At 42.5% G+C, this 27,773-nt stretch overlaps 1 protein-coding gene across 3 annotated transcripts in view; it reads right to left on the bottom strand.

The window, feature by feature from the left end:
- Positions 1 to 363: 363 nt before the first annotated feature.
- The window catches only part of agap3 (ArfGAP with GTPase domain, ankyrin repeat and PH domain 3), a 115,340-nt gene continuing 87,930 nt past the window's right edge, over positions 364 to 27,773 (bottom strand). For all 3 annotated transcript variants that reach the window (XM_076744289.1, XM_076744290.1, XM_076744288.1), the window contains exons 13-18: positions 25,085 to 25,240; positions 15,554 to 15,708; positions 15,002 to 15,092; positions 14,242 to 14,464; positions 4,536 to 4,791; positions 364 to 3,559 (exon numbers count right to left, since the gene is read on the bottom strand). In XM_076744289.1, coding sequence (XP_076600404.1) covers positions 3,329 to 3,559; positions 4,536 to 4,791; positions 14,242 to 14,464; positions 15,002 to 15,092; positions 15,554 to 15,708; positions 25,085 to 25,240 — 1,112 coding nt within the window. In that variant the 3' untranslated portion in view covers positions 364 to 3,328. The remainder of the gene's footprint in view (positions 3,560 to 4,535; positions 4,792 to 14,241; positions 14,465 to 15,001; positions 15,093 to 15,553; positions 15,709 to 25,084; positions 25,241 to 27,773) is intronic.

Raw genomic sequence — 27,773 nt, 5'->3', positions numbered from 1 at the left:
GTTGTGCTGCCTGACACTAAGCCCGGCTCTTTATCTTAATCCTCTTTCAACAACTGTTGGGGGGGGGTCCCACAAGCAGGAAGTGGAGAGGTTGCTTTACTTACCTCAAGACAGGCTTCGTTGAGTCATCTTGGACACACTAACAGGGCCATGTCTGTTCCAGTGATGTTGAATTTCTCCATGAAGTTTGACGATGATGACAACATGCAAAAGGCAAAAACATGAAATGGCAGTTCTTGTTGAAGCAATGAGGAGACTTTTATTTTGAAAGACACTCTCACCTCATCAGTTAGGCGTCAGCAGGTCTTGTGCAGAGGGGACAGAAGGGTGATGGACGATGAATGAACACATACACCAGACAAATGTGTCGATTTCCCTAAATGCAGGGAAGGCTACATCGTTTTATTTGAGTGTTTATTAATAGGTCAACAGTCAGCCAAGCATCCAAGCATACAACATGTTACTCTTTAGCTTTTGCTTTGTTTCACGTTCTGAACGTAAAAGGAATTACAATAGGAAAAATTAACTTGAACAAAAACAAAACAAAAAAGATATTTACATACTGCATTATAAATATGTCAAATGTACATCATTATACACAAGTACCAAAGATGGCCGATTAATGTCGAGACCAAACAGAAGTACCTTAAAAATATGTCTAAAGAGAAACAAAAACAACATATCAAAATATGGTTCGTGGGTCAAGGGGACTGTTGACCTAAAACCTGTTTAGCTTGTTTCTCTAGGAGGATTTTATCTTCAAATAAAAGCATTAAGCTGATATGTACACTTCATGTTGCGTTTGGGGAGAAAAAACAGGCAGGTTTATAGTGTTTTTTTCATCTACCATATGTAAAGGGTTCAGGTAATCACTATACACATTAAACTCCTCAGTAATCCCCTCGGACACTGAAATGTACTTATTGAAATAAGTTGGTCAAGTAGAAACCAGAAATAAGGCCGTACCACTGTACAGTGCAAGTAAATTCAAAAGTATCTGGTTGAATTTGTGGCCAGTTTTGGATGCCTTGACGAAATTGTTTGACATTTTGAGAAATATGCTTATTGCCTTCATTACTGATTAGATGAGAAGATCAATACCACTCGTGCCTGTGCGTTAAGTATGGAGCTAGAGCCAGGAAGACATTAGCTTAGCTAGCATGAAGAATGGAAACAGCTAGCTTGGCTTTCTTAAAATTCTGGAAATCTGCCTACCAGCACCTCTAAAGCTTAGAAATTAATATAATATGTCTTGTTTCTTTAATTCATACAAAAACAGAAAAGCAAAAATGACAATTTGTGTTTTTAAAGGAAGTTAGGTGTTGTAGCTTTTTGCTAAGCCAGGCTAACTGTTTGCTAGGCTAGGCTAACCATGTCCTGGCTCCAGCTTTGCACTTAACATACAGGCAGAAGAAAAGTATCAATCTTCTGGTCAAACTTCTGGTCAAGAAAGCAAATAAGAGTATTTTCAGGAATGTCAAGCTATTCCTTTACGATATCGCTATCTCCTGGATTTACAAACATCTTCTTCTGACCACATATTCACTCACTTGGGCTCTGCAAACAGGAATACTGTAAAGCAACAACAGAATCGTTAAACTACTGTACCAAGTTCAGAACTTGCTCTGTAAACATACATCCTGCCTTTGTAATCCCAGAAAATCAAGATGTTTAAAACCTTAAAAACGGCAGTTGAGTAAAAGGGATAACACACTGTAGACATTGTGCCAACTTCACCTGAATTCAATTTCTTACACAAGTCCTATTTACTATAAATGAACTGGCTTATCATGTCTGTGGATTACTGTACATTTGCATTAATGCAAAGAGAGTCAAACTAATTATGCTGCCCTCTATGAACCTCCTTGCTCATATTAATCCCTAAATGTCACTCTCTCATGAATGTATTTTGTTAACTCCCTGCTTTTAGACTGACAGGTTCTCAGGATGGGGGAGGGCACACAGTTTAAGGAAAGTTTTTTTTTTCTTTTTTACTCTAAAAGTCAGAGTTAGTTTAAACTGTTCTTATAAGCAACAAGGTGAACGAACAAGAACTACTTTTTTACAGATGTCTGTACATTAAAACACATTTATGTCCCCCAAATCTTCACTGTAGGTCTATTCCCTCCAGTGTCCTTTCTCCAATGTGTATGAACAGAAATGCCCAGCCGCTCGCTGCTGCACACGGTTACAGACGAAGACGTAAGCACACACGTGTCATAGAGTTATGTATGGACGCACACACACACACACACACAGCACCATATTTCACAGCAATGAAAGGGGAAATGCTCTTGAGAGTACCAATTTTTCAGCCTTTGGCCAAAGGAGGTGAAGAGATATTCCAGTACGGTTTGAAATTGTGTGAATCTGTGTCAAATAATTATCAAGACAATCTGGTCAATCGGAAAATTACTCCACAAAGACATCGTAATGGCACAATTTCACTGTTTCAATCAAACCTTTGAATTTGAATGAATTCTGATTGAAGAGGCACGCTTACAAAGCCATGTGGTTCAATGGTCATAAAACATTAAGTCCCTTAATTCCTTTATAGTCATGGACACTTTTACTGGAGGATCACGATAAGGGTGGCAAAGGAAATGACTCACTTTCGTCTGAAAGGAATTCTGCAATCAACTCCTTTATGATGATCCGAACCCATTTTCCTGTGAATTAAGTATCTAAATCATTTGGACTCTTCAACTATAATTGCTTTGCCTTTGTATATGAATAATATGTCAAGAGTTTGATAGCTGTGTTGAAGACATGCATCATTACTAAAGCTGTAACAGCCACTGATATCATGGAAGATTTAGTTTCTTTCCCACATCATTGTTTTGTCACTTGTAAAACTATTCCTCACAGTTTTATGTTATTATGCTTAGGCTTGGAAATTTGAGGGAAGTTTCTCATTCACGCTCATTATAAAATCAGTTCACATCGCAGAAGGGGAAGACATAAAAGGAAATGTTCAAGCATTAAGGAAATGCTTTTCGTAGGGTTAGGTATGAACGCCATTAAGTCATTTGTTTGGTTGACGCTTAAAAAACAAAAAGCTTAAAGCCGATCATGATCACTTCAGGCCAAGATTGAATGAATTTAACAAACAAAACATAAAAAATAACAATACAAAACAAACAATGTACAACGTCCGAACGCCAAACGCCCACATCTTTCGGCGTAGTGGAATATCAACGAGTCCATCCCTCCTGAGATCTCTCCATTGGTACTGAATCTGGTTACACAGTGTGAAACAGAGAAAGTGCTGGGAGGAGACGGGTGGGTTCGGGGTTTTGTGTGTTCGTCTGCGGCCGCTCTCTGGCTCCTACATGATGCTGATACTGCGGTTGAGCTCACACTGGGCGTTGTTGTTGTTGATGTTGGGATTGGGGTTGCGGCGGCTCATGTTGGGCGTGGGCACGGACGTCAGGCTGCCCGTATCGTTGGGGCAACCGTGCTGAAGTAAGATGTCCGCGCACTCCTGGCTGCCGGCTCGCCGAGCGTAGGACAGCGTGGTCTGGCCGCGGGCATCCCGACTCTTCACGTCCACACCATACTGTGGGATAACATGACAGGGACGGAAGGCAGATCAGATATTAGATTTATATATTTCGGAGAAATTCTGAGGAATTAACAGGAATTTATCAGCATTTACTTTGCAAATTAAAAAAAACAGGTGATATGAGCAACTGTGTAAAAATCTGATTTTTTATTCTTACTCTAACTTCTTATACTTATAACTTTTACATTCTTGAGGTAGCAGTGAAGTTGTTGTATGAAAATATCAGATATACAGTATTTTCTGTATCTGCGTGTCCCAATACTTCATTAAAACTGCAGTATATAGTGCTTATATATGGCAAACTACTCAAACTCACATTTTTTTTTTATGTACAGTCCATAAAATTATGTGGAAATATCCAAATATCTTGTAGTAGTTGAACAACACTTCGACACAACATGTTTTTTTTGTTTTTTTTCCCACTACCGTAGCTACCATTGACGTGATTGTATTTGAAATGTTTAGTTTTAGCGGCCTTGGGGGAAATTCCACACTTGCAACGTCAAATTTTTAGACTTAAAACAGACTCCTGTCTGGGCCAAGAAGATAAATAAATAGGTGATTCAGTAGTTTTCCAGTGGAATTTATTCCAAACAGCAAAAACCAGCATTCAACCTCTCATGTTGGGAAATCACTGGCAACGCTTTATTTTACTGGTCTGTAGATTGTCAGTACTTTTCGAATTGTTTCTTGGAAAGACGTGTTTAATCTAATACTAATTGAAGCTGAGACAATTATTTGTTTAGAGTTTCCTTGAAGGAACTGCCCCTTTTAAATTAAACTTGCAGATAACAGAATTGAGCTAACTGAGAAATAAAACTCCAAATGATGAACATCTGCCAGTAGAAACCAGCACATCTGGCAAGGGGTTAAAGACGGTGGTGGTTGAGAAATCATTCACTTCACACTCACTTGCCCAAACACTAAATACGTACAATAACAATGTTCATCCACCTCTGACCCAACTCACCCAGATGAGCAGCTGTGTGATGACCACGTTGGCCATGGCACAGGACAGGTGCAGAGCGGTGCGTCCGTCTCCGTCCCCGTAGGTCTCGTTAACCTCCTCCTTGGTGCCGTGTGCCAGCAGCAGCACCACCAACCTCAGGTCATCCTCCACCACCGCCCGAAGGAGCTGCTGCCCCAGGGGCACGTCCGACTGGGGCAGTCCCACCAGGAAGAGCTTCTGCTCATACTTGGCTCGGATCCAGCGCTCCTTCTCCTCCCTGGAGAGAAGGAAATGACAGGGACGCTACAGGTCAGGCGGGGTGAAACATGGTGAACATGCTATGAGCAATTTAGCACCTAAGTTAAAGAACTTTCAATGCATAGCTCATAATTCAGAGGCAGTGATTTGAACTCAAAGCCATGTGCCAAAGGCAGAATGTAGATACACAAGGGAAGTATTACAGTAATTGGCCGAAAAAGACTCACTGGTGTAAGTGACAATTCAAAATTATTAGAGCACAGGAAAACCACGAGCCTCCACTATCACAGTGGGAAATAATACAGTGAGATTGGCTGCAGAGATGAGAGAATGCCAAAGGGTATGGCGCTCTGGGCAATATTCCACTTTCTAGTGATTACAGTCGACAGCAAGACGGTTAGAGCCTGGCCAGCTTTCTAAAGGTTACACATCTTGAACAGCATGTCTGCTGTGGACAATACAGGAAGGAGGGGGATGTATTTTTATCAGCGCTGTCGGCTGTCAGTCTGAACTGGTGGATCCCCTCCACAAAAGAGGCAGTGTGTCTCCGAGCCCCAGTCTCCCTTGGGGTGGCTGGGCCCTGAGTCAGATCGATGGGGCTGAATGGCAGCCAGAGAGGGACGGTGGGATGTGGGGCTGCTTCACTCCAGCATGCAGCAGAGAATAGAGACTGAGGGATGGCTCCATCCTCTATCGCCAGGCAGAATTCTATCTATTGCTCCCCATCTTGACCCCCCCACCCCACCCCATTTCATTCTCTGCCCACATACAAACTGTCCAAATAAGAAAGAAAAAAAAAAAAATCAATATCAATATGTGAATGACTGAGCATGCCCAGTGTGGCACTAACCCCGTGACCCTGTCAGCCGGTGTGATAAGGGGAGCAGAAAGAGGCTGTTGTTTGGATTTGTGGCTGAGTGACAGAGAGGAGAAGGTTTGTACGGATAAGTTGAGGCGGCGACGCTGGCTGGAGTGACAAGGCTCTCGTGGGACTCTCTATCAACGGGCTGAGGGTTAGCAGCAACAGAAACTGACAGTCTAATTTCATTCTCTTTCATCATAATCACAGTGACAACAAACTGAAATAGCACAACCTAATTACCAAAATCAACCTTTTAGATGAGCGACACAACATCACATCTACACATTATATTTGTAGTGACAGAAGTTGTATTTAGACACATTTGGTTTTATTTGATTCTATCCATTCTTTCTGTGTCCACCTCAATACAATGGAGATGAATGGAATTTCAATCGTGGTGCTCACGGGTTTGCCAAATGACATTGAAAGGATGAAGCTAATGCCCCTGGAAAGACCAGAACCAACAAACTTCTCTACCCTGTCTGTGGCTCTCTTAACTTAAATCCACTTAAAGAGCCCGCAAAAATATAGTTTGGCACTGTAGTTTTTAACCAAACGTTACTCAGACAGGAGTAAACAGTGCATTTATTAGGGACTATTTGCAGCTGTGAATGAATACAGATCTTGTGCACTAGTGAATTTACAGCTGCGGTACGGTGCATGTGGGTTCAACTTAAGTAAACCTCAGTGCCCACATTCATCATAATGAGGGACCGTGTCACCCAGTGCATAAGTGTGGCTCACTGATGTGTTTTTAACAGTTTTAACAGGTCTGTGGCACAGAGGAAACAATGTACTGTTCACTGTAGATAATGCACAGATATCTAATTATCTCAAAGCCTGCTTGGGTAAAACCAGAAGCCATCTGCACTGCAAAATACCAAAGAGAGGTTATTTTGTAATTTGTGTGAAATGACCCAGAGTATATCCCCAAAATAGCTTATTTTCAATTACAGCTGCAGTTTTAACAATAGTAACCAGTTCAACATTAGTCACTCTCCTTTATTACAACCTTAGCAGCGAGGTGTCAAAGCTGCCAACTTACCACAGACAGCAACCATTTTCAGACTCACATGTCAGCTGCCAGGCTCACTAGCACAGAGGAGCCTGGCACTGGCCCAAAGTGCAGGAGTTAAGGATATGATGGAGGAGGAACATGTCTTTATCAGAGCCCGAGCACAGATTGATTAACTGCAAAACCCCACCAGACACTCATAAAGCAACCTCCTTAAAATAGTCTTAAAGCTATTACGTCTAGAAGCATATGGCTACATTTCTGTTATGACCTCAAAGAAAATGTAGAGGAGAAAGTCTGTCACCCTGCGAAACCTTAAGAAAATCTTTTCTTAAGGATGAGGGTATTATGTGAGCAACAATACAGCCCTAATGGCAGGCAATTGCACTGGCTTAGAGTTTTATGGTGTAAGACCTCCATCAATCCCTACTCAGTCATTATGTGTGGACAAGCCTGTTAGCAAATCAATTGGCCTTAGAACCAGTGTACTGCTCAGAGCAGGAAGGGGCCGTCCTGCCCTCCCCTCTTATTTCCGGTGGACTCTTTGAGAACAAGTGTCTTTTTTTTGTTGTTGTTTTTACTGCCAAAGAGGATAAAGTATGTCTCAAATCTCTGTAAGTAACTGTAATCCCCAAGGCAGAAAATGTACAACCTTCAACAACAAATCTGAGCATGGTTAAAAACAATCACGGAGAGCTGTTGTCCAAAGTTTGCTTCAGAAAGCTAGACCATGAATGAGATGCTGAATGTGTAGAGCCCAGTGAATTGATATGAGCTAAATGAGGCAGAAAGTTAGCACCAAGATGTGAAACAAAAAGGCTGAGGAGAGCCATTAAGAAGACGTCAACATCTCAGAAAGGAGCCCTGAGGACACTTTGTTATCCTCCGCTGCAAAATCAGCCCCAAGGACCTGCAGGAAAAGGCCTCACTCACTGCTGATGCTGAGCTCTAAATTCAACCACAGTTCCCTTTTTACGCGGCCTGCTTTAGAGGAAAAAAAAGAAAAGCAAAAGCAGGCAGGCAGTGGTTTTTAAAAATTCCTAAGCTGCTGCCACTTGAAACACAGAGTGTGAAGGGAAGTGAAATGGTAATCCCGCCTCTGTCCTTTGTTTGAAATAGAAAAACAATCCAAACAGAGGTAGGGTTTAGACAGTCAGGGGGAAAACTGAGACCCTTGAAAAGGACACTTCCTCACCACAGGAGGAAGAAAAATAAAATCAGCAGATTTAGCATGTCAAAGCACCAGGACAGAGAAGGAGGGGAGGTGGAGAGGGAGAGGAGAGTGAATTTTCACAGCATGGGGGGATATTTAGGAAATTGAAGTGATGGTTACTCTTACACACACACACACACACACACACACACACACACACACACACACACATCCAGGCATGGGCACCAACAGACACCATTTCCCCACCCTTGCTTAAGCACATACTTGTTCTAAATTTCTCTGTTGCTTAGGGGACAGAGGGGAGCTGAAGGTTCCCAATAAAAATGCCTGTGTCTCTTTTTCGACCAAAAACAAGCGGCGCTTGCTTCGTCACAAACTTCCTCCATCATTCACAGTTATATCTCGCATCTTGTTTAACTTTCCGTCATTGAATTTTATTTGAAAGAAATCTTGGGCAAACATCAAAATGCTCGGTGACTCTAAAGTGGAAATGGGCTCCTGTCCAGAGCTGGTGTCCCCTTTCATTTAGAGCCCACCTAGATAAAGGCAGCCTTAACAGTAGAGAAAGGCCTCTTTTATAATTCTATTAGAGCTCTGTCCTTTCAGCTCTGCGTTGAGCAATGGATCCTGACCCTGACTTAATTAAGTGGCAAATGGCGGAATGATTCTCCTAAACCCAGCCCACGGAGTCAAGAACACATGACTGAATTCAAATAAAGAGGGACAAACAAGGATAATTAGTCAAGCCTGAAAGACAAAGGCGAACGGGAATTTATAAGAAGGGAAGGGAAACTGAGACGGCGGGGGTGGAGCCAGCGGTGAAGAAGCCACAGAATGACCAATCTGACTGCCTGCAATAAAGGTGCATTGGTCCATAGGAAGAGGAGGATGTCCGTCCCACCGCTCGCCCATCTTTCAAACACATACTGAGTCCACCTAAACAATCAAAGCTTCTAAGGCTCCTCCTACTGTTCCCCGGGATCCAGATTCACTGCGGACACATCAAATAGACGCAGTGAAGGGGAGAAATGGCGGTGGTGGTGTCGGAGGGTTGGGGGGGGGGGGGGATCATGGGGTTTGACCAGCCTGAACAGACCTCACAGTGGGGGTGGGCAACTTGTATGGGGACCGATTCCCATGCAGCCAGCAGCTTCACTTCCACAAACCGAGGGGAGGGAAGAGACAGAGAGTGAGGAAGAGGGACAGCAGCAGAAAGACAGAGAGGGGGCTCAGAGGGAAACGACAGAGATGAAAAAAAAAAAAAAAAGTGCACTCAACGGGGAAAGAATGCTGGGCCCCAAAGCATCAAAGGTTGCTAAGGGCGAGAAATGAAGGAGCAACACAGTAAACGCCGCAGCAAAAGTGCTAAATAAGGCCCCCTATGGTCCAGCGGGTACAGTGTAGACATGGTATGCCCGCTCTGAGAAGAACAGCTGCAAAAGAATTAAGACAAATATTTTAACAAGTGCAATAGCTGCCACTTTTCTCGCCTCCAGAGCGCAGCCTGAACAGATGACCAGAATTCAAAAGGTTGTTGTGTGGAGCTCTATAGAGAGGCCAACAGGAGAGCATCTGGGTGCCGTAGGCAGGCAGAGGGATGAGTTGAATATATTGTGACATTAATGAGGTTGTCAGACTCCTCGTGATGGAGTGGCTGTGTTTTTGTGCCAGCAAGACTAACACCCTTAAATGCTCATGCTGTTAACCCCTGCTGAACCCTCGCCTCTCATACAAAGCTGAGGGGACGATAACACATGCCCCGCTTATGTATGCAGGCTGCTTCACGTACGCACACATCTCAAAATATAGGCCCAATAAAGCGACTGTCTTGGATCCCTTTTTTCTTCCGCGGCATCAGACAAGCAGTTTTTGTTAAGATTTTGTAATGCTAACAATATTACAACTGAATTGGACAGTTAAGTAGACTGCATCATAATGAATCAGTCCTTCCAATACGTCTACCTGGCTCTGAAAACCCGGTGGCATGTGGGCAATTAGTGACTGTGGTACCACTTCTCCCACACAGGGCTAATTACTGACCTGTGGGTTTCATTTAGAGAGGGAGGAGGAGAGAGAGAGACAGAGAGAGTGAGGACATGGGAAGACCCAGCCACTCATTTGTCTTAATTAATTACTCTTCCTCCACCAGAGCTCATGGCAGGTCGGCTATTCTAAAAGCTCTTTTGAGAGTTGGCGCTCAGGCACTTCTAACCTGTGAGCAGCCCGGAAGCTTTGCTCTGTGTTTTGGGCACCAACATAGAGGACGGAGGCCGCTGTGGACGAATCCTAGATCAGGAATCTGATGGCCAAAGCACCGATGTTGTAAACATGCAAACAGCTCGGGAGGACGAGCCAAGACGCCACTGTCGGCGCAGAAGGGGTTAAAAAGAAGCAGTGGGGCCAGGTTTGGAGAGGTTAGTGGTGTGATTCATTTTTATTACCACGCGGCCCCTGCAGGCGGCAGGAGTGGCAAATTATTTCTGAAACAAAGTGGAGGGCTCTCATCAGAGCTATTACCTGCCTGTGGCCGAGGGCGGCGCGGAGCCTACAGAGGGTGACAGTGAGAGGCCCGCGTCAGTGAGGGATAGCCGTCCACATCCGTCCACGCTCCAGGACATCTCCCCCAAATGAGAACTGGTGTCTGCGTGTGTGTGTGTGAGTTTCACTGTGAGTGTGTGTGTGTGTGTGTGTGTGTGTGTGCCAGTTGAAGATGAGGCTGAAGTTAGCTGTTGGACCTCCCCCACAGTATCCGTCAAAATATTCTGCGGTGTTTTCTATCACGAACATGCCAAGCAATTAGAGGTGACGTGCAAAACACAACGACTCCCAGGTGCTAATTAAAAGAACAACTCCCCTCCAACATGCTGACTGCAGAGATCAGCAGCGATTGCAGGGCTCGCACAAATTTATTATCACGGCTGTGACTGTAACCTAGCCGGGTCTGACTTCCACATTTAATGCATCCTGTGGTGCTTTTTAATTAGGCCTTTATGAATGGGTTATGAATTGTAACGAACGGCTTATTAATAAAACTCAAAAATTCTTTAAAGATCAGTTATAAGCCATGAATAAAAACAACGTGCCTGCTTGTGAAAAATCGCTTTGAAACATCTGACTTCTTACCATCAATCAATTTTGAACAAAATATTAACACTTCCAGCTGCAGACTTCACGATTAAAAGCCTTTATTAATGACTTATTAACCTTTGGAGCTGCAGGCCTGATGGCTTATTAGAAAGTGAGAAACACATAAGCATTTATTAATGGATGAACAACATTTATAGCTGCAATAATACCACAAAGAAAGGATTGACACCAGCCGAAGGGGTTTTTTTTATCACCCGGCAATCGAGAATTTGCCAACATCAATAGCTTATAACTGATCTAAAAAGCATTAGCAAATAATGTATGATACATCAATACAGCCATTACTTACAACTAAACTTTATAAAGAGTGCTTTTTAGAATATGGGTCTATGCATTTTTCTATAAGGTCTAAAAACAGGTGTAAACATGTATGCATATATGCATAGATATAAACATGCTTCCCATTACGATGCCTGTAATCAGTCTGATGTACGCCAGTAATTTTTAGTGCTGCTGTGCGTCTCTGCGTACGACAAATCTATATACTGTGTTCTTTCGATCCAGAATATCATAAGCTAAACCAATCTTGTGGATGAATGCTTTTAAGTTAAATCTCAAAAATGCAAGGGGTAAAACTAGTCTTGCAGGAGACATTCAATCAGACAGTGAGCTGATATTCAGGTAGTTACTGAATCGTTTAGATTAGGTGTCACTAATGTTTAGTGGGACTCGGGGGCCATACACTGCCTGCCTGGGTGCCATCACAAAGCTGCTACATGTCACCGACGTGACACAATTAAAATCCTCTCATATGTGCTCCAGTTAAAAGGAGCATACGCAGGCAGAGAGTCAGGTCAGGATTTATGGTGTTAAAAGAATGAAAGAAAAAAAAAACTGCATCCCATTAAGCTGGTTATCATTCATCATTCGTGATCAAGCAAAAAATAATTTGATACTAACGTTTACCCCACAAGGGTACATCGTTCTATGAGCAAAAAAAAATCATCACCACCTCAATAACCAGTGGCCATATATGATATTTACAACTGCTGTTTTTTTTGTCTGAAGATTAGTTCTGCTGCAAATGAGATTTATTGTTTGACAGTGAAAACTAATGGAGACGCTGCTGCGGGATAAGATCGGATTTTTTAAGACAATGAAGAACCTCCCTGCTCGAGGCGACGTGGGACTGACAGTGGTAGAGAGAGGAATCAACATCAATAATCTTTCATCAAGTCCACAGCGGAGCACTTTAGCACAGATACCATTCAATAAATAACTGTAGGCCATCATTCAGTTCTGAACTGGCCGGAGAGCGTTGGATGGATTCAAGAGGACGAGGCCTCAGACTACCAGCAGAATGGAAACACAGTGAGGAGCAAACTGAAACACTTTACATTAGGTACACATTTCACCATTAAGTAGCTGCTTATTAGCATGCATATTAGTAGCATATTGGCTTTTCATTAGTCATCATAAAGGCCTTATTCTGCCTTATTCTGCATGACCATATTCTGCAACTACTAGGCCTAACAGTTTTCTCTCAATAACCTCCTAATTACTGCCTATTGATAATAAGTAAGGAAGTTGATGTTCATAAATTATGATCCTAATAACTTAATAACCCTAACCCCCATTACTAAGTGCTTAATAACGACTAATGCTAATGCTACTATGGTCCGAGTATGTGTACATGAAAAGGTCTCTGACAGTACCTGTACGACCAGTAGTGGTTGAAGAGTGTGTTGAAAGTGCTGCATTGACAAAAAAGCTTTATGTATTTGTTGCATTGACCGTGGAATTAGGCCTGGAACTGATGTTTGAGCTACACTGCAAAAAAGTGCACAACTCTTTTCGTTTAAATAACAGTCACATTTTTTTTCTGTCAATTATGGTATTTTCCATCTGTGCTTGTTTTTGTTTTTTTTTTGTATTGTATTGACGCCATAAAAACAGAAGTTAACATTTTAATCTTGTCACTTGTTCTTTGGCTCATCTTTTGACAGATTTCAGTGGTATCTGGTGGGAAAGACTTCGAGGTATCCTGCTTACAAATAAACATGACAGGACACAAACAGACTTCCTGCTTGTACAGCTAAAATGCATGTGATATCGTCCGTGTCTGCTATATTTGCTGCTATCAAAACACATCAACTTAATCTATGTGGTATCCATATGGTCCTTGGTGAAGCCTTGAGATTGTGTTTATACTATATTTGCATTCTTTTTTAACCATAACAGCAATGGCAGCAGCAGAAGCAGTAAAAAAGAAACCAACTATGTTTCTGTTGGTTTGTCTTTTTGCAACATAGTTCCAAAGCTGTGAAGTTAAAACAGTCTAATGCCACCAGGGAAACCCTACAGACAGTCTTTGCTGTGACAGACAGAGTGATGACCCGGCCCTGTGTGATGGATATGTGACACGGCAGCTTGGGGCCCGAGGGCCTGGCTCTTGGGGTGGGGTTTAGCCATAATGGTGTGCTTAATTACCTGCACAGCCACACAGCAGGTCATTAGTCAGACTGGGACGCTAGGTCTCACCTGTCACCAAGAGATAAACAATCCTCCTACCAGATCTGGGTACCTTAGAGGGAAAGGGAACAGATAGTCATTGGGGTAAGTTGGGGCAGGGCGGTATGGGACGAGTGGCTGAGTATTTTTTAAGAGACACACGTTAAAATGATGGAGTCCTACTTGTTAAGTTCCACAAGTAAAAAAACTCAGAATAAGTTGTTTAAGTTCTGAACAATCTTGCTTATTGTTAAACTCATCTGTGTCCGCTGATATCCAGCAGGAACAGAAAGCTTGGGCTGGTTTCAGATGTGGTTTACATTAAAACATCTTTTCTTGATTAGCGCTTACATGTCAAGTGCCAAACTTGATGGATCTGGTGCTAGTCAGGGCATTTATCAGGGAAGTGCGAAATGATGTCACACACCACACTCCCTTCATAAATCATGAGTTTCGAGTCAAGTTAGAGGAGGGACAGACGTACAAGGCAACAGATACTCTGCTGCAAATATCAGACATTACATCCTAGAATGCAGACATGGAGGGATTCAGATGACTCGAATAAAACAAAGACATTGTGATCAAAGTGTACAGGATGGGCCGATGCTCAAACATAAAATACTGTGTTCTTGGCGCAGCAGACTGACATTTATGGACCCCCGGTGCTCCTTATGGAGCGTTCTGTGGTGTGAACTGCCTGTGCTGAAATGTGGGTGGCCAATAAACGGCAGCTAATGGAGAGAAGACAGCGCAGCCTTCTCATTCTATAATCTCGCCATGCTTCATTAAGCAGCACCTTTATTTGTAGAAGGATGCTAACCTGGTGCAGTCGCTCCCCGGCTTGGTGTAGCCCTCCAAAGCGCCCTCCCACACACTGTTGGCCATCGTGTTACCGATGGCCGTCATCACCATGCTGAGCTCCACCGGCCAGTCGTCCAGGTCCAGGGAGCGGACACGAGACAGATGGGTGCCCAAGTTTCTGTGAATCCCGGAGCACTCGATGCACATCAAGGCCCCAAGGTTCAGACTGGCCCAGTCTGGGTCTGCGTAGATAGAAAAATAAGATTATAAAAAAAGACAAGTTTTACTCCATCGCTGTGGGTGTGGTACCATGTTCCACTGGCTATGTGCAGGTTTGACTAATGTGCCACTGCCTGTTACCGCCATATCTAAGATGCACAGACTGAGCTGGTGAAATAAAATGCAATCTTAACCAGAGCAACAGAAGAAAAACATCAATCAGTTAAGTTGGTGCAGACAATCGGACACAGTGGTTGCTGTTTATTCGGTGTTTTAAACATCACCAGCTCTGCTAAGTGATGTTAAATCCTTTAAGTGGAGTTTCTCCTGTTGAAATGCTGCTCTGCACACCAACCAACAGGAAGGATTTCAGGGATTTCTTCTCGAGAGCAAGCGATCTAGTTCAGTTGTGTTGGAGTGGCTACAGATACAGTAGACTATAACTGAAAATCAAAAAATCAAAATGTTTGGGGATGTTTTCATATGAAGCCAGTGTTTTCTGACTACACAGGGCCTTTATCACTGAGAAATCAGCTGTTGTGGTGAAGAGTGATACTCACTGGGTGCATCACAGTCCACGCAGAAGCTGTTCCCCCTCACGTTTCGTATGGACTGAATGGCCATTGCATCACTTTGGCTGCCTAACCGAGACTGCAAGAAACGAGGGAGAGAATAAGTCACCAGGAACTAATTATTGCAAGAGTAAGGGAAGGCAAACAATTACAGCCGAACTGAAATCATAGACAACCAGCGAGGAGCGGGAGAGAAGAGGTTTTTCAAAGTCTTCGGAAAAGACTGAGGCACAGAAAATATGAATATGAAAATGAGGCCGTGTCTCCCCAGTATGCTGACACAAGCCGTGTTCTATCTCTGATGTCTGTCAGTTCTAATAAGAGCTCCCCCACACCGCGGTGCACCTGTCTGACAGCCTCCCACATGTGACAGCTTGAAGTGGGTGAGGAGGGGCGGGGGAGGGTGAGGGCAGGAAAGAAGGGGCTAAAAGAGGAATGTAAATGAAGCAGCAGAACCGTAGGATGATGATGATGCTGTGATTAGATGGTAATGTCCAATCCTGTTCAGTGATGTTTCTGATCTCTCATGGCCCACCGTACCTTGTTCTTTATGCTCTCACAGGACTGCAGGCTGGCAAAGATCTGGCTCTCGATGGCTTGGACCCACAGCTCCCTCTCCTCGTACGTAGATGCTTCAAAGTTCCACGTCTGACCGGTCAACGACACAATGATGAACTCAAAGGAATCCTCTTGCTCTGGAAAACACAAATAAACAGTAAATTAGTACTTAGGCAACACGCACGTCGGTCGTGAAATCTGACTCTGCAAGTCAGCGGCACAGCTTGGCGATTGAGGCCCATCCATGCACGAATGCACGATGGAATGAGCTTCTGGTGAATTCAGAAACACTCCAGTGATTCCTTGGCACGTTCTGTGTTCCCCCCTGCTGCTGTTTTGTTTGATGATGGCTCACAATCTCCAACTCAAACATGTTAGGACACATTTTGAGTCCTTTCTGCTCCTGTCAAATGGCTTTAAAGACCATTGCCATTAGCAATCAACAGCAACACACGCAGCAACACACACACAAATCTGATCTTTGTTATTTTTTTTTCATCTTATTTTGGTGTCTTAAGCATTTAATTCACACATAAGGTGTAAAACTCTGTGTACTTTGGGTCTTCTTTTCTGAGAAATTTTCCTCTGTCCACCATTTTGGCGAACATCTGTAAATACTGCCTGTTGCCATGGAGAAGAGGCCAATCAGACTGGTGGCGAATTGAAAACACTTCATGGTTAAATCTGTGAACAAAACATGGCGCCACAGTTGCAGACTGAATCCGACATTCACCAACAAACTGAAGTTACATTAACTTGTATAATCTATCATCTTACTGCTGTATTTTTTTTTAGCTTCCACCAGCTATTACTGATGCATGTCAACAGAATTGAAGCTCCGTGATTGGATGGTAATTGTAGCTAGCTTCTACCTCGATGTGTTTATATGCACAAACTTCGACCTTCAACTTATTACCAAAGAACACAGTTCTGATTGTGATTCCTCACATTGACTTAAATGACTTTTGATCATCCCTCACAGACTAAAATATATCTTTAATATACAAATACAACAATTTTTTTTACCACTAGTTATACTTTTAAAAAGAAAACAAAAAAAAATCTCAAAACTCACGATTTCACTGATATTTTGAGTAAATTAGTATATTGACAGCAACTTTAACTTAAGTGGGTTTTCAGTGCAACTGTTGGAGCTATTTGTTTACTGGACTGTCTATTTGTTTCCACATCTTTGCTGTAAATTAAATCCTACTTATCGAAACTGTATGCTAAGACTAATTGTGACTTAAAGATATTCCTCTATAATCCTCTCTCAGGTGCTTTAATGATCATTTTTCAGGGTATGACATATTGGTGTCTGAAAAAAACCCACAATAATGAGTCTTATGATGTTTTATTATAGTTGTGGTGTGTCCAGACTCAGCTAGGTTTGTTTATACTTATATGTCTGTTTCCTTAAATGCATTTGTTGTTTTTTAATATAATGAAAGCTAGTTTAGCTCCAAACTGGCGTTGAAGACTGTGAATGGGCAGTGATTTTTCCCCCTGCTCCTTGCGTTTAACTAAGACTCATGAAAATGTCACCTGTCGTCTTCAAACAGGAGGTCTGACACAACATATGTTCCCACACATGCTGTAATGCCTCTGCTGTTCAGAAGCAATTCATTAACTCCGTACTGTACAATGTGACTCGTGTAACATCTCTGGTCTGTGCACATGCTTGAGCTCATAGCCAAATGATTTGTAATTACCTAATTATGTCTATGCAAATAGTCATCTCATTTGCATAAACCATGTTTGAAGGACTGGAGGCAACCAGACACAAGGGGAATGTTTTTTCCTGTGTAGCCTTTTTCGTTAATTGCTAATAGAAGTTACATTAAAAAGAAAAATGTGTTAAATGTGCAAAACATATTTATACTTCTAATGTAATCTTTTCTGACATTGCGGGAGATGTTTAATATTAAATTAACTCTGTATGAGTTCTGAAATGATGGCAATCTGATGATGATAAGATTATCAAACAAATCATCTAATCAAAGAAATTACTTCACTTTCTATTTCTAATCAATTCACCCTCCTTGGCGCGAGACACCGCGTTGTGCTGTTAAATGACAGATGTCTGACGGACGCCACTAATGTAGCAATCCCTGTGCTGCGGCGGAGGGCAGCTCTTCAGGGGGAAAGCAATAATCCAATTAGCTCGACACCGACTTCAATTATCTGATTTAGTTTGTGGAATCGACTACAGGTTACAGAGAATCAATAAAGGCTTGGAAGCCTCTTTATTTAGAGCTACGCTGAAAAAGTCTTTATGTGGGTGGGACGTTTTAAAGCACTGGCGAGGAGTCAAACACAAAAATCACTATTTGATGGAATCAAAACGGTCAACTTAAAGGACCCGAAAGGTGACAGAGAATAGAAGCAGAAAACACGGAAAGGCTTGATTAATTGGAATACGTACCATAGAAATCAATTTCTTCTTGTCCAATATAACTTCAGGTAGAATAACTAATGCATTTGATTATAGTTTGCGGTTCCCAGACTCAAATGTTGTTGCGTTTTCATCTTTTTAAAAAACCTGAACAAAGCTAATTATTCTGTTGGCTGCCCAGGCAATAAATTGGAGGCATTAAAACACTTTCATTATGGAGATTAAAAAAGCAACGGATGGCTGGTCTCTTAAACTGATGAGTACAAGGGAAAACAAATCTAATTCTCCATGCATAGTAATACACAGGCGAGACATACTGTAGCCACTAAAGAGACAGAGGGCCAACGTGCGGCGGGAATCTTTATGTGTGACACAGGTATTGTCATTTCATGCAGCTCCAGCGCACTGATATTACTTTTTAATGCCGGCCACGGTGCAGCAATTCAGCTCCATAAGCCAGAGTGATTCTGCTGCATGTAAGCATGATGCTGAGGTCAAAGTGGTCTTCTCAGAGCCAGTAAATCTGAGCATGAACAATGTGTCAAAGGCATCACTGCTATCTTACAGGCACCTGCCACGATCAGCTTGTAAAAGGGTCATTAGCGCTTCGGTTATTACTCAGCGGCTGCAGTTAGCTCATGGCTAGCAGAGGAACCATCACCTTGTCACATTAACATTAAGCATTAACCTCCTGACCAAATCTATCTGTGAGCCCACAATCAACAAGTTCTCACCAATTAGAAATAAATTAACACAGCACTGCCAGTGGGCGGACAAGGAAGAACACAATTTAAAGCTAACGGAGGAGCCAACTGTGAAGAATGAGCGAAATATGATTTTCCTTAATTAACACGGCATAATAAAAAGGAAATTAGAGAGTAATGGCCATAGAGCTACAAAGAGGAAGGAACAGATAAAGATACACATCTTCGTCCACCATTTACATGGATCATAAAACTGTTCTTGAACCGCTCAGTTACTGATGCTATTCATCAGATACCTGATGGCTTCTAGCAGGAACACTTTAATAAGGGGAATGTTTGGCTGGTAATAAATGATCGCTCCGAGATACAAATGCATTTCTTTCATATATCTGCTCCGATACATTGCAGAGGAAAACACTGTATTGTACATTTAGCTGACAACTATAGTTACTAGTTAAGATTCCACATAAAAACGTATAACAAGCTTGTAAAACACAAATCACTGAACAGGATAAAACCATTAGTTCCCAACCTTTTTGGCTGGTGATCTCTAAGAAAAAGAGATGTCTGTGAGTTATTAGACGTTCTACCAAAGAGTGACTCCACCTTTTAACTCGCACGGGTTCATTTAAATGTCAATACATTAAGTAAACTGTTCTATCTAAGTTAGCAAAAATGAAAACAAATTTGCGGAGCAGAACTTTGTTTTTCCTTCTTTCCTAACTCACTAACATCTAAATATCTTGTGACCCTTTGAAGGGAGCCCGACCCCTATGTTTGGAACCACTGGAGTAAAATACCAAACTCCACCTCAAGCAGCTACAACAGAAAAATACTACTTGATGCATCAATCCTCACAGTTAAATTATTTCATACATAATGACTTGAGTGCATTTAGCTGATAATACATTCACTGCAGAAGCAATATTACCTGTGATGGAGCATTATGACACTGCTGCATTGTTGCTTCCACTTTTTAAACTTGTTGAGCTGCTGCATGTCACATTTTAATGCCTCTAAAAGGCGTTTGACCTAAAAATCAAAGTGGACCCTGCAAGAATAGAGGGTGACCTGAGGACCGTGACTCCTCCATTGCTGTGTACGCGCAGCAGAAGCACCGTCGAGGACCTGTGGACCAGATTAGCACCTCGGGGGTTTGGTGCTGAGCCCAGCTGTGCCATCTACACGGCAGGCAGCATCTATTCTGTCTAAGCCTCTCAAAGACCTCTGGAGACCAATGTGACAAACCTTCAGAAAGGACTTAGCAAACAGTTCTTAGCCCAGAGAACTCCTTTTTTTTAATCCATTTGTGTGAACACTTGGCTGCAATGATGACAAGGTGCAGAGGTACACAAGGTGAGCTATTGTTTTGCTGTGCAGGATGTGTGGTGTCGCGTCGTATGCATGCATCAGGCAGTCACTTAAAGAAGTGCTTGCCGTTCCTGTGAATTAACGAGCAGTTGGGAAGAACAGGCCAAGGCGGTGCCATCTGTAAATGTCACAGGCACTGCTTGCTCATTTTACACATCATTAAAGCCAATATTCCTAACCTGTATCAGAGCAATCAGGAGCAGGCCATTACTGCGACAGGGGCCCCAGGGGAACCACGACCAAACTCAGAAAGAAGAGAACGGGGAGGGAGAGAGAGATAGAGCACACTCTTTATCTATCTGACACGCACATACATACGTACGCACGCATGCACACACACACACGCTTCTGCACACTTTCCCGTGCACACGCACATGCTCAAACAAACAAGGAGCACAAAACACCTTCCAACAATAAACAAACACATGAAATCAGCACCAATACCACTACCCTAATAGCTAGTGCATTTAACAACAGAGCAGAATGAAAACAGGGCCAATTATACATGTATCTGTGGGCAGTGTGTATGGAGCCCAAATGAGAATCTTGTTATTCCTTTCCCTCCATACTGTGGCGCTCAGAAAGCTAAGCCATTACAAGAGTGGAGGCTCCAGGGACAGCTTTCGGAAATGAGAGCGAGTCGGGGAGTGACAAAACAAAGTATTGAGATAAACACCCACCATTAGCACAGGCAGTTAAACCTCCATTTCCTAATCCTCAGCTGGACTCCAGAGGATATTAACCCTTAGTTTACTAAGGTGCAGGACAAAAACATACTGGATTAAGTTGGACAGACGATATATAACTTTACACAGTTTTTGATGGACAGACGCTGCAGGTTAACTTGTAATTTGAGGACGGAAAGACCACGGGTCCTTGTTCCAGTCAATCTGGAAAATGAGTCAGCAACAATGAGACTCGACCAAACATCGCTCTCTTCCGCTCTGCAGAATTTACGTAGCCAGCGTTTGAGCCTGCTGTCCCATTAGTTAAGATGGTGTACATTACAGTGCAAACTGGCTTAGCTTTTGGTAGCCTGTCAGTTGCGCAACTGTTAGCTCATCTACAGATTCCTCACATATTCTTCATATTCATGTGTTCATTGAAAGACATTAGCAGATCAGGAAAGTTGCAGCAGCCGAAGCTGTCTTTCTAAGCAGCGTGACATGCCATTTATTCTAAAAAGTCACTGAAGCGTATATGCCCATCTGTTAAAATATGTAAATATATACATGCATTTTTAGTCAAATATCTTTTCACTGCAGATTCCTCAGCTACAGTTTGACGAAACTCTACCATCAGCCCCCTCCTTTTGGATTCTCTTTCAAATTTAGGAGTTCACTTTCTCCCCACATAAAAATAATTCCCTCCTCTAATTGCTGATACAGTCCTTTCAACCACTTCAGATTCAATTTAAAACCGTAAAATAAAACTACTTGATTAAAATCCTTTATTGAATCTTCCATTAAATAAGAGGCTTTACAAATCAATTTGAGATAGATTTGATTAGAAAACGTGATTCATCCAAACTTGAATTGACCCTTCTGTTCCAAACAAAATGCTCTGCAGCGCGTCTGAGTTCATTATAGAGTGCAGCAATGAGCAATGCTTCCTTTAGTCTGTTACCTTCTTTTAGAACTGTGGGACAGTTGCAATTATGCTCCAATCGTGCAAAAATGCAACTAAAGTTTAATGTGATTTGGTTTATTTTCATGTCCGTCTATAGAATTGCTTCAAATCAGCTCTTATCATAGAAGTGTAACTAAACTTCTGCGAGCTAAACGCCATTCAGGCAAACACTTAGCTCTTGTTGTCTCCCTGATTTCTGTGACCTTAGCACGAGTAAATATCATCATCATCCATAAAAGAAGAAGTATCAGGAAGGAGCCCCTTGTCACAGTCGCCCTCCATTCCTGCACCTCCCTTTCTGCTCACGTTGGACAAGCTAAAAACCCCCAAAACAATGAGCATTTGATACACTTTCTTTAAAAGAGAAATACATTAATGATGCTCCCTGACAGTCTGCATTAATCAGAGGGGGCTCCCCCTGAACACAACTCTTTATCGGCCATCGATTTTCCAGTGGGTTTATGGCGAGCGACACACCGAGAAAGCTCGTCGCCGGGCGGCTGCTGGGAAACACATTACGGGGCTGTCAGTTGTCTCGCCATGCATCCTGCATCATTCTTTAAGCACATGAGAAGTTCATTACACCACACAGCTCTGACAGTGCATAGGATATTAGGGACTGTGTCCATTGTGCATATTCTTGGTGGAGGAGCAGCACCATAGATAGAACAGAGAATTCATACATAACCCAAACACGGCTTTAAATTGATTAGAAATAAATATGGCTTTACATTAATTTCAAACAAATGCATTTTTAATGTAAATATAAGACTTAAAACAAGATCTTAAAGCTCTTCACTCTTACTGTCTTTTATTCATTTAGCATTTCATATTATCACTTTATATTAAGGTGCACATATTCACCATTGACTGGTTACCGATTAGCATCTGTATTAGCAGCATATTGGCTCTTTATTAGCCTTTGTAAAGCACTTATTAATACCATATTCTGGGGGTCAGGGTTATGTTAGTGAGATTGCAATTCACGTACAGCAACTTCCTTATTCACTATCAATAAGTAATAATTAGGAGGTTATTGTGGGAAAACTCTTAGTTAATGGCCTGGTAGTTGTAGAATACAGTCCTGCAGACTAAGTTAATCATGTGTACCTCAACATGAAGTGTGACCCCTTTCATAATAATAGTAATGAAGTTGAGGTCATAAAATATGTGCAATATTTTCTTCCACTTCAGCAGCCAGTCTCACTAAGTACCATAGTACCATATTTGAAAATGATGGTGCACCAACAGTTTCTACAGGCCCCCTCCTGCATCCTACACGTCCCGTGTTGACCAAAATGATTTCTCACCTTAAGACGCGCAACGCTGTTTTGATTTATGATGCTTCACGACTACTAAAATTCAATTTCAGCCTGCATTGCACGCTTCTGATTGCCCCGTAAATGAGATAAACTGATGGCAATTTATTCAAGGATCCCACCTCTCCGCTGCGTTCTTCTTCTCTCTCTTCTGTTCTTTCAACAGGAGACGCAACTCACATCCCAGACTTGGGTGAATCCAATATTTAAGCGATACGTCTGTATTCCAGAGCATTCAGCAGAACGGACAAGGTGATGCTAATAGAAAACCTCACACAGGACCATGAGGAAGATAGAAAACAATGTGCGTGTTTGATGACGTGAGAAACATTCCCAATCTGCCTCCTCCAGTCTGATTACTCTTAGATTTCCTCCTCAGAAAGTCCAGCAGTAATCTGACTTCAATTATTCCCGAGTAGGGCGTTTATTGATGAGATCTGACGACGTCTGATAATGCCAGCCATCACTCATTCGAGGCTTTAATGCGACTGTGTAACGCAGCCAGGAGCCATTAGGAGCTAAGTAATCTCAAATAAAACAGAAGTAATGGACACTACAGTTCAAAACTGTGCTGTGAGCTGAAGAATGCTTCTGCACATGGATCGCACCTGCAAGTGACCATGCCAAATCTGCAAAAAGATCAGGCCTGAGATGAACTTTCACCAGTATTCTGATGGGACCACATACGACTCGAACGACAAAAACGGCCCCACTTATCTCACACCACTTATCCCCAAGGTGCTGATGATGTTCACTCCAAACAACAATGTGGTCAACAGACCCATTCAGACTTTAAAGAGAGGCTGTCAGAGACCATGATAAAAAAGTATAATGATTATAAATGCTTAGCCCCATTTAGGAGGCGTCAATGCCATTGTTGTTGTTATCCAGCGTATCAATCTTGTTGATTGATCATCCCACTCTGGTGACATCAGTTTCATGGCCTCTGAAATGCGTCCCAGTGTTTTCACAATGCCATCCAATTAGGGTACTCCATTCATCATTGGGCTGGAGAATCATTATTAATTGGGTGGAGAGCTGACTGCCACTCCCCTGCTGAGGAGGGCCACGGCTTCTGGAGATCAGGCCATTCAGACTACGGTAAAAGAGATGGGGGCTGTGATGGTGCACTGTGCAGGGGGGCACACAGAAACATCCAACTTCACACCTTCATGGACTTCACAGGCATATTTGATCAGAATACAGAAGACGACATGCTCTTTGTTGAAGAATGATTGGATCAGTGTGAGTAGTTGAATTCAAAGTGGAGGGTGGCTGCTTTGTGATTGGCAGATCTTTAATTCAATACCCCTCTGATAAAAGACACTTGCCTTCACTGGTCAGTTAGGAGCTCCACAGGGAAAGCGCTATGCTCAGGTCTGTGCCCCCCCCCCCCCCCCCCCCCAAATCCCACCCACCCCTGTGCAGGCAAACAGACCGACCTACAACGGTCTCTTGTGTACCTCCAAGAACATGATCACTCACTGGCTTCCCAGTAGCAATAAGTGCTAATTGTGTTGGTTGACAACAACCAATTTTGCCCACTGAAGAAGGAGCTGAAACATCTCTAGCTTTTACTCCTATTTGCAAAACAAAGAAACTTATATGTGAACTATATTGGGGTGAGCAAACTCCTGGGTCTCCACGTTAGCCACACTTCCAAATTTAGCACAATTTCCAGAAGTATCAGCAAAAGAAAATGCAATTGAATAAGCGAATAGGGAATAATTGGTTCATCGCTAATCACACCTCTAACTCAGGTGCCATTAAACCACTACAGAAGAAAAGGTTTCGATGAGATGACTTAGATGATTCACGTAATTAACAGAGTGCTTTCTGTTTGATTCATGTATGGGCTTGAGGAATGCTACAGCCACCTCACTGTTCCACACAGACCTGAGCTTTTCTGCTATTTTTAGTCTCTTCAGTGGAGCAGAAGCCTCAGTGGACATCGAAAATATACATAAAACAGGTGGATGGAAATGCACCTATTGGCAGGTAAATGTTTTGCCACTTGTGTATCTCATGGACGATTTCCTTTCTGTTTCAGGAGTTTCGGTCATGTCAGAACTGTAGTAATGTGATTGTGTCGCACCTTCGTTGCCTGCAGATAAGCCGTCTGGCTTCGTGATGCCCGTGCTCTTTTTCCGTCTGTGTTTCTTGCGGTTGGCGTGTGGCGACGGAGGAGGCTCAAGTTTAGGGCTCGTGGCGCTTCCCACACTGGAGCTTGCAGGGTCAGTCATTCCATTGGCTGAAAAAACACAGACAAGTGAAAAACAACTATTATTATTGTCAGTAAATAAAGACAATAGTTTGGATTTATTAAGTTTCATATTCACTGCCCATGTAGGTAAGTTTAAGGTTCAAGGTCACAGCTTCAGCTTGGTATCTATAGTTCCATACTAACTGGGTACAACTCAACAATCATCGCTTCATGACATTAAAAACACACTGATGCAATTATGAAGCTACAGGAGTCTTTCAATTTAACTCAACAAGATATATAGTTATATAATGTGTATTATAAAGTATAAGACACATTATAGAATATTATAATAATATAATAAAAATGCAATATAACTAAGAATATAAACAGATATTTACATCAAAAAATGTGTGCAGTTTCGGATGATAAATAAATGTAAGCAATAAGCAGTATGTGCGATATTGTAGTAGTGCAGATAATAAGTAAAATATTGGGGGTTGTGAGGTTGGTGGATTAATTGTTTAAGTTACTGTTGTAAAATGTGACGGCTCGTGGCAGGAATGATTTCCTGAAGCGGTCCTTGTGACAGCAGAGCAGGAACAGTCTATTGGAGAAGGAGCTCCGCTGTCTGTCCACGAGGTGGTGAAGAGGATGTTCAGGGTTATCCATGATGGATAACAGTCTGTCCAGTGTCCTCCTCTCCACCACCTAGTTTGCAGCCTGGTGAAGTAGTTACTCTATATAGAGTTTAATATATAAACTCCCATTGGTGGGTTATCATTATGTCACTTTTAAAGTTTCTAGGAATTTTTTGGGGCAGATTTATCAGGGAAACGTAAAAAATGCTCAAGAACTTAACATTTCCAGATGAACGCAACATACAGTCACAAAAATCACATCCATTGCAAATAACAAAGAGTAAAAAGTGGAAAAATTAGGCAAAACACTGAAATTTAAGCTTACGTTAAGGTTAACTGGGGCATATTTATTGCTGTGATGAACCACGACATACAGATAAAGAACTGCAGAAGCGTCTGATTCCAAAATAAAAATCACTTGATGAAAGATAAACTAGAAGTTGCTCTGGCAGAACGCTGCATCATCATGTTGCTTCTGGATGATTTTTCCTTGCTTAATTAGGACTGATGATTTGTCTGCTGTTAATTGCATTAATTGCTCTCATCTGAAGCTACGAGTCCAGTATGATGGAAGCAATGTAGGACATAAAAAAAAAAAAAACACACCTGTGTGTTACATGGAGACAGGTATGAAAAATCTGAAACAATTACTTGAAAAATAAACTGACAGCTTCTACTTAACTCAAAAAGGTTTGCGCCATTATGTATCAAATACATGAATAGCTGTGAAATGACAATGAGTAATGAATGACACCATCAGCTGTATAGAAAGCTTCATGCAAAGCAGAAGCGGACTTGTCACATCCTTAAAATGTGTCCACGGCTGTAAGACTTGGAAGTGAGTGCTCCAAAAATAAGTGTGGCTCCAGCTTTAGATAGAGTGAAGGACAGGTATGGGGCTATCAGTGAACAAATGGTTACCTAAGTTAGCCCGCGGCAAAGCTCTCCATATGACTGTCTGAGAGTGACAGGGGGCTAAGAGCCGGCTTTGTTTCTTGTAAGTGATTTTATAAATGTGATATTAACCTGTGCTACCGTTGGGCAAAGGGATAGGAGGGATGGGACGAGAGGAGGGGGTTGTCAGCTTGCCATCTTTCTGATTTCCTGACATTTGACATCACTTTCCCTTCTTTCCCCCTCCGGATGCCATTATGAATCTGGGAGCGGGGGCCAGGGGCCTGGGGGAAGCAGGGAGGGGGGGCCGGTAGATGGGCCCCATATTGCTCTCCTCTTACCACCCTGTGTGGTGCTGGCAGCCTCCTCCATTGTCTCCCATCAAAAGCTCATTGTAGTGTAGCAAACTCCATTCATTTCCCTGTGCACCGTCCCAGCCCCAGGGGTGGCGTGCAGGAGGACAAGGGGCTCAGGGATTATTGCTGTTGTTGCTGCCAGTTGCACATGCTATAATGTGCGGCACTGTGCCATTAGCCAGTGTACAACATTAGGCCTAATTCGGTCATTACCTTTAGGGAGATGGGGCTGTCTTGGAGGAGTAAGATGGGCTCAGCAGGGGATTGAAGATGCTAGCGTGGGGGGGGGGAGTGGAGCTCAGAGGGCCTGGGGATGCATTGTTTGAGCGTGGGCTCAAATATAGGAGACAACACCTGAGACACACATGGTTATGTCTGGACTGGACTTAATAGATTAATCTTGATGTTGAGTTGATGTATACAAACAAGAACGTCATGACTGGGGAAAAATAGTTCTAACCGTGTTTAATTTGTTCGAAGATAAAGAACCATCCTTAGAGGTAGCATTAATATTTCAGCGTAAATAGTGAAGTGTTACTTGGAAAATAATAATAATAGTGATTATATGGCATCACATTAATAAACATAACATTGGTGTGTGTGCTGGACTACATACATTAAGCTCTCTGGTGTTTTTGAATGGCAGCACGCAGCCACACATGTAGCAGCTCCTAGTCGAGGCGTCTGTTT

Source organism: Chaetodon auriga, chromosome 12 (genome assembly GCF_051107435.1).
Source record: "Chaetodon auriga isolate fChaAug3 chromosome 12, fChaAug3.hap1, whole genome shotgun sequence".
Lineage (NCBI taxonomy): Eukaryota > Metazoa > Chordata > Actinopteri > Chaetodontiformes > Chaetodontidae > Chaetodon > Chaetodon auriga.
Note: the sequence above shows the minus strand (reverse complement) of the source record. Positions and strands in the feature narration are given on the sequence as shown.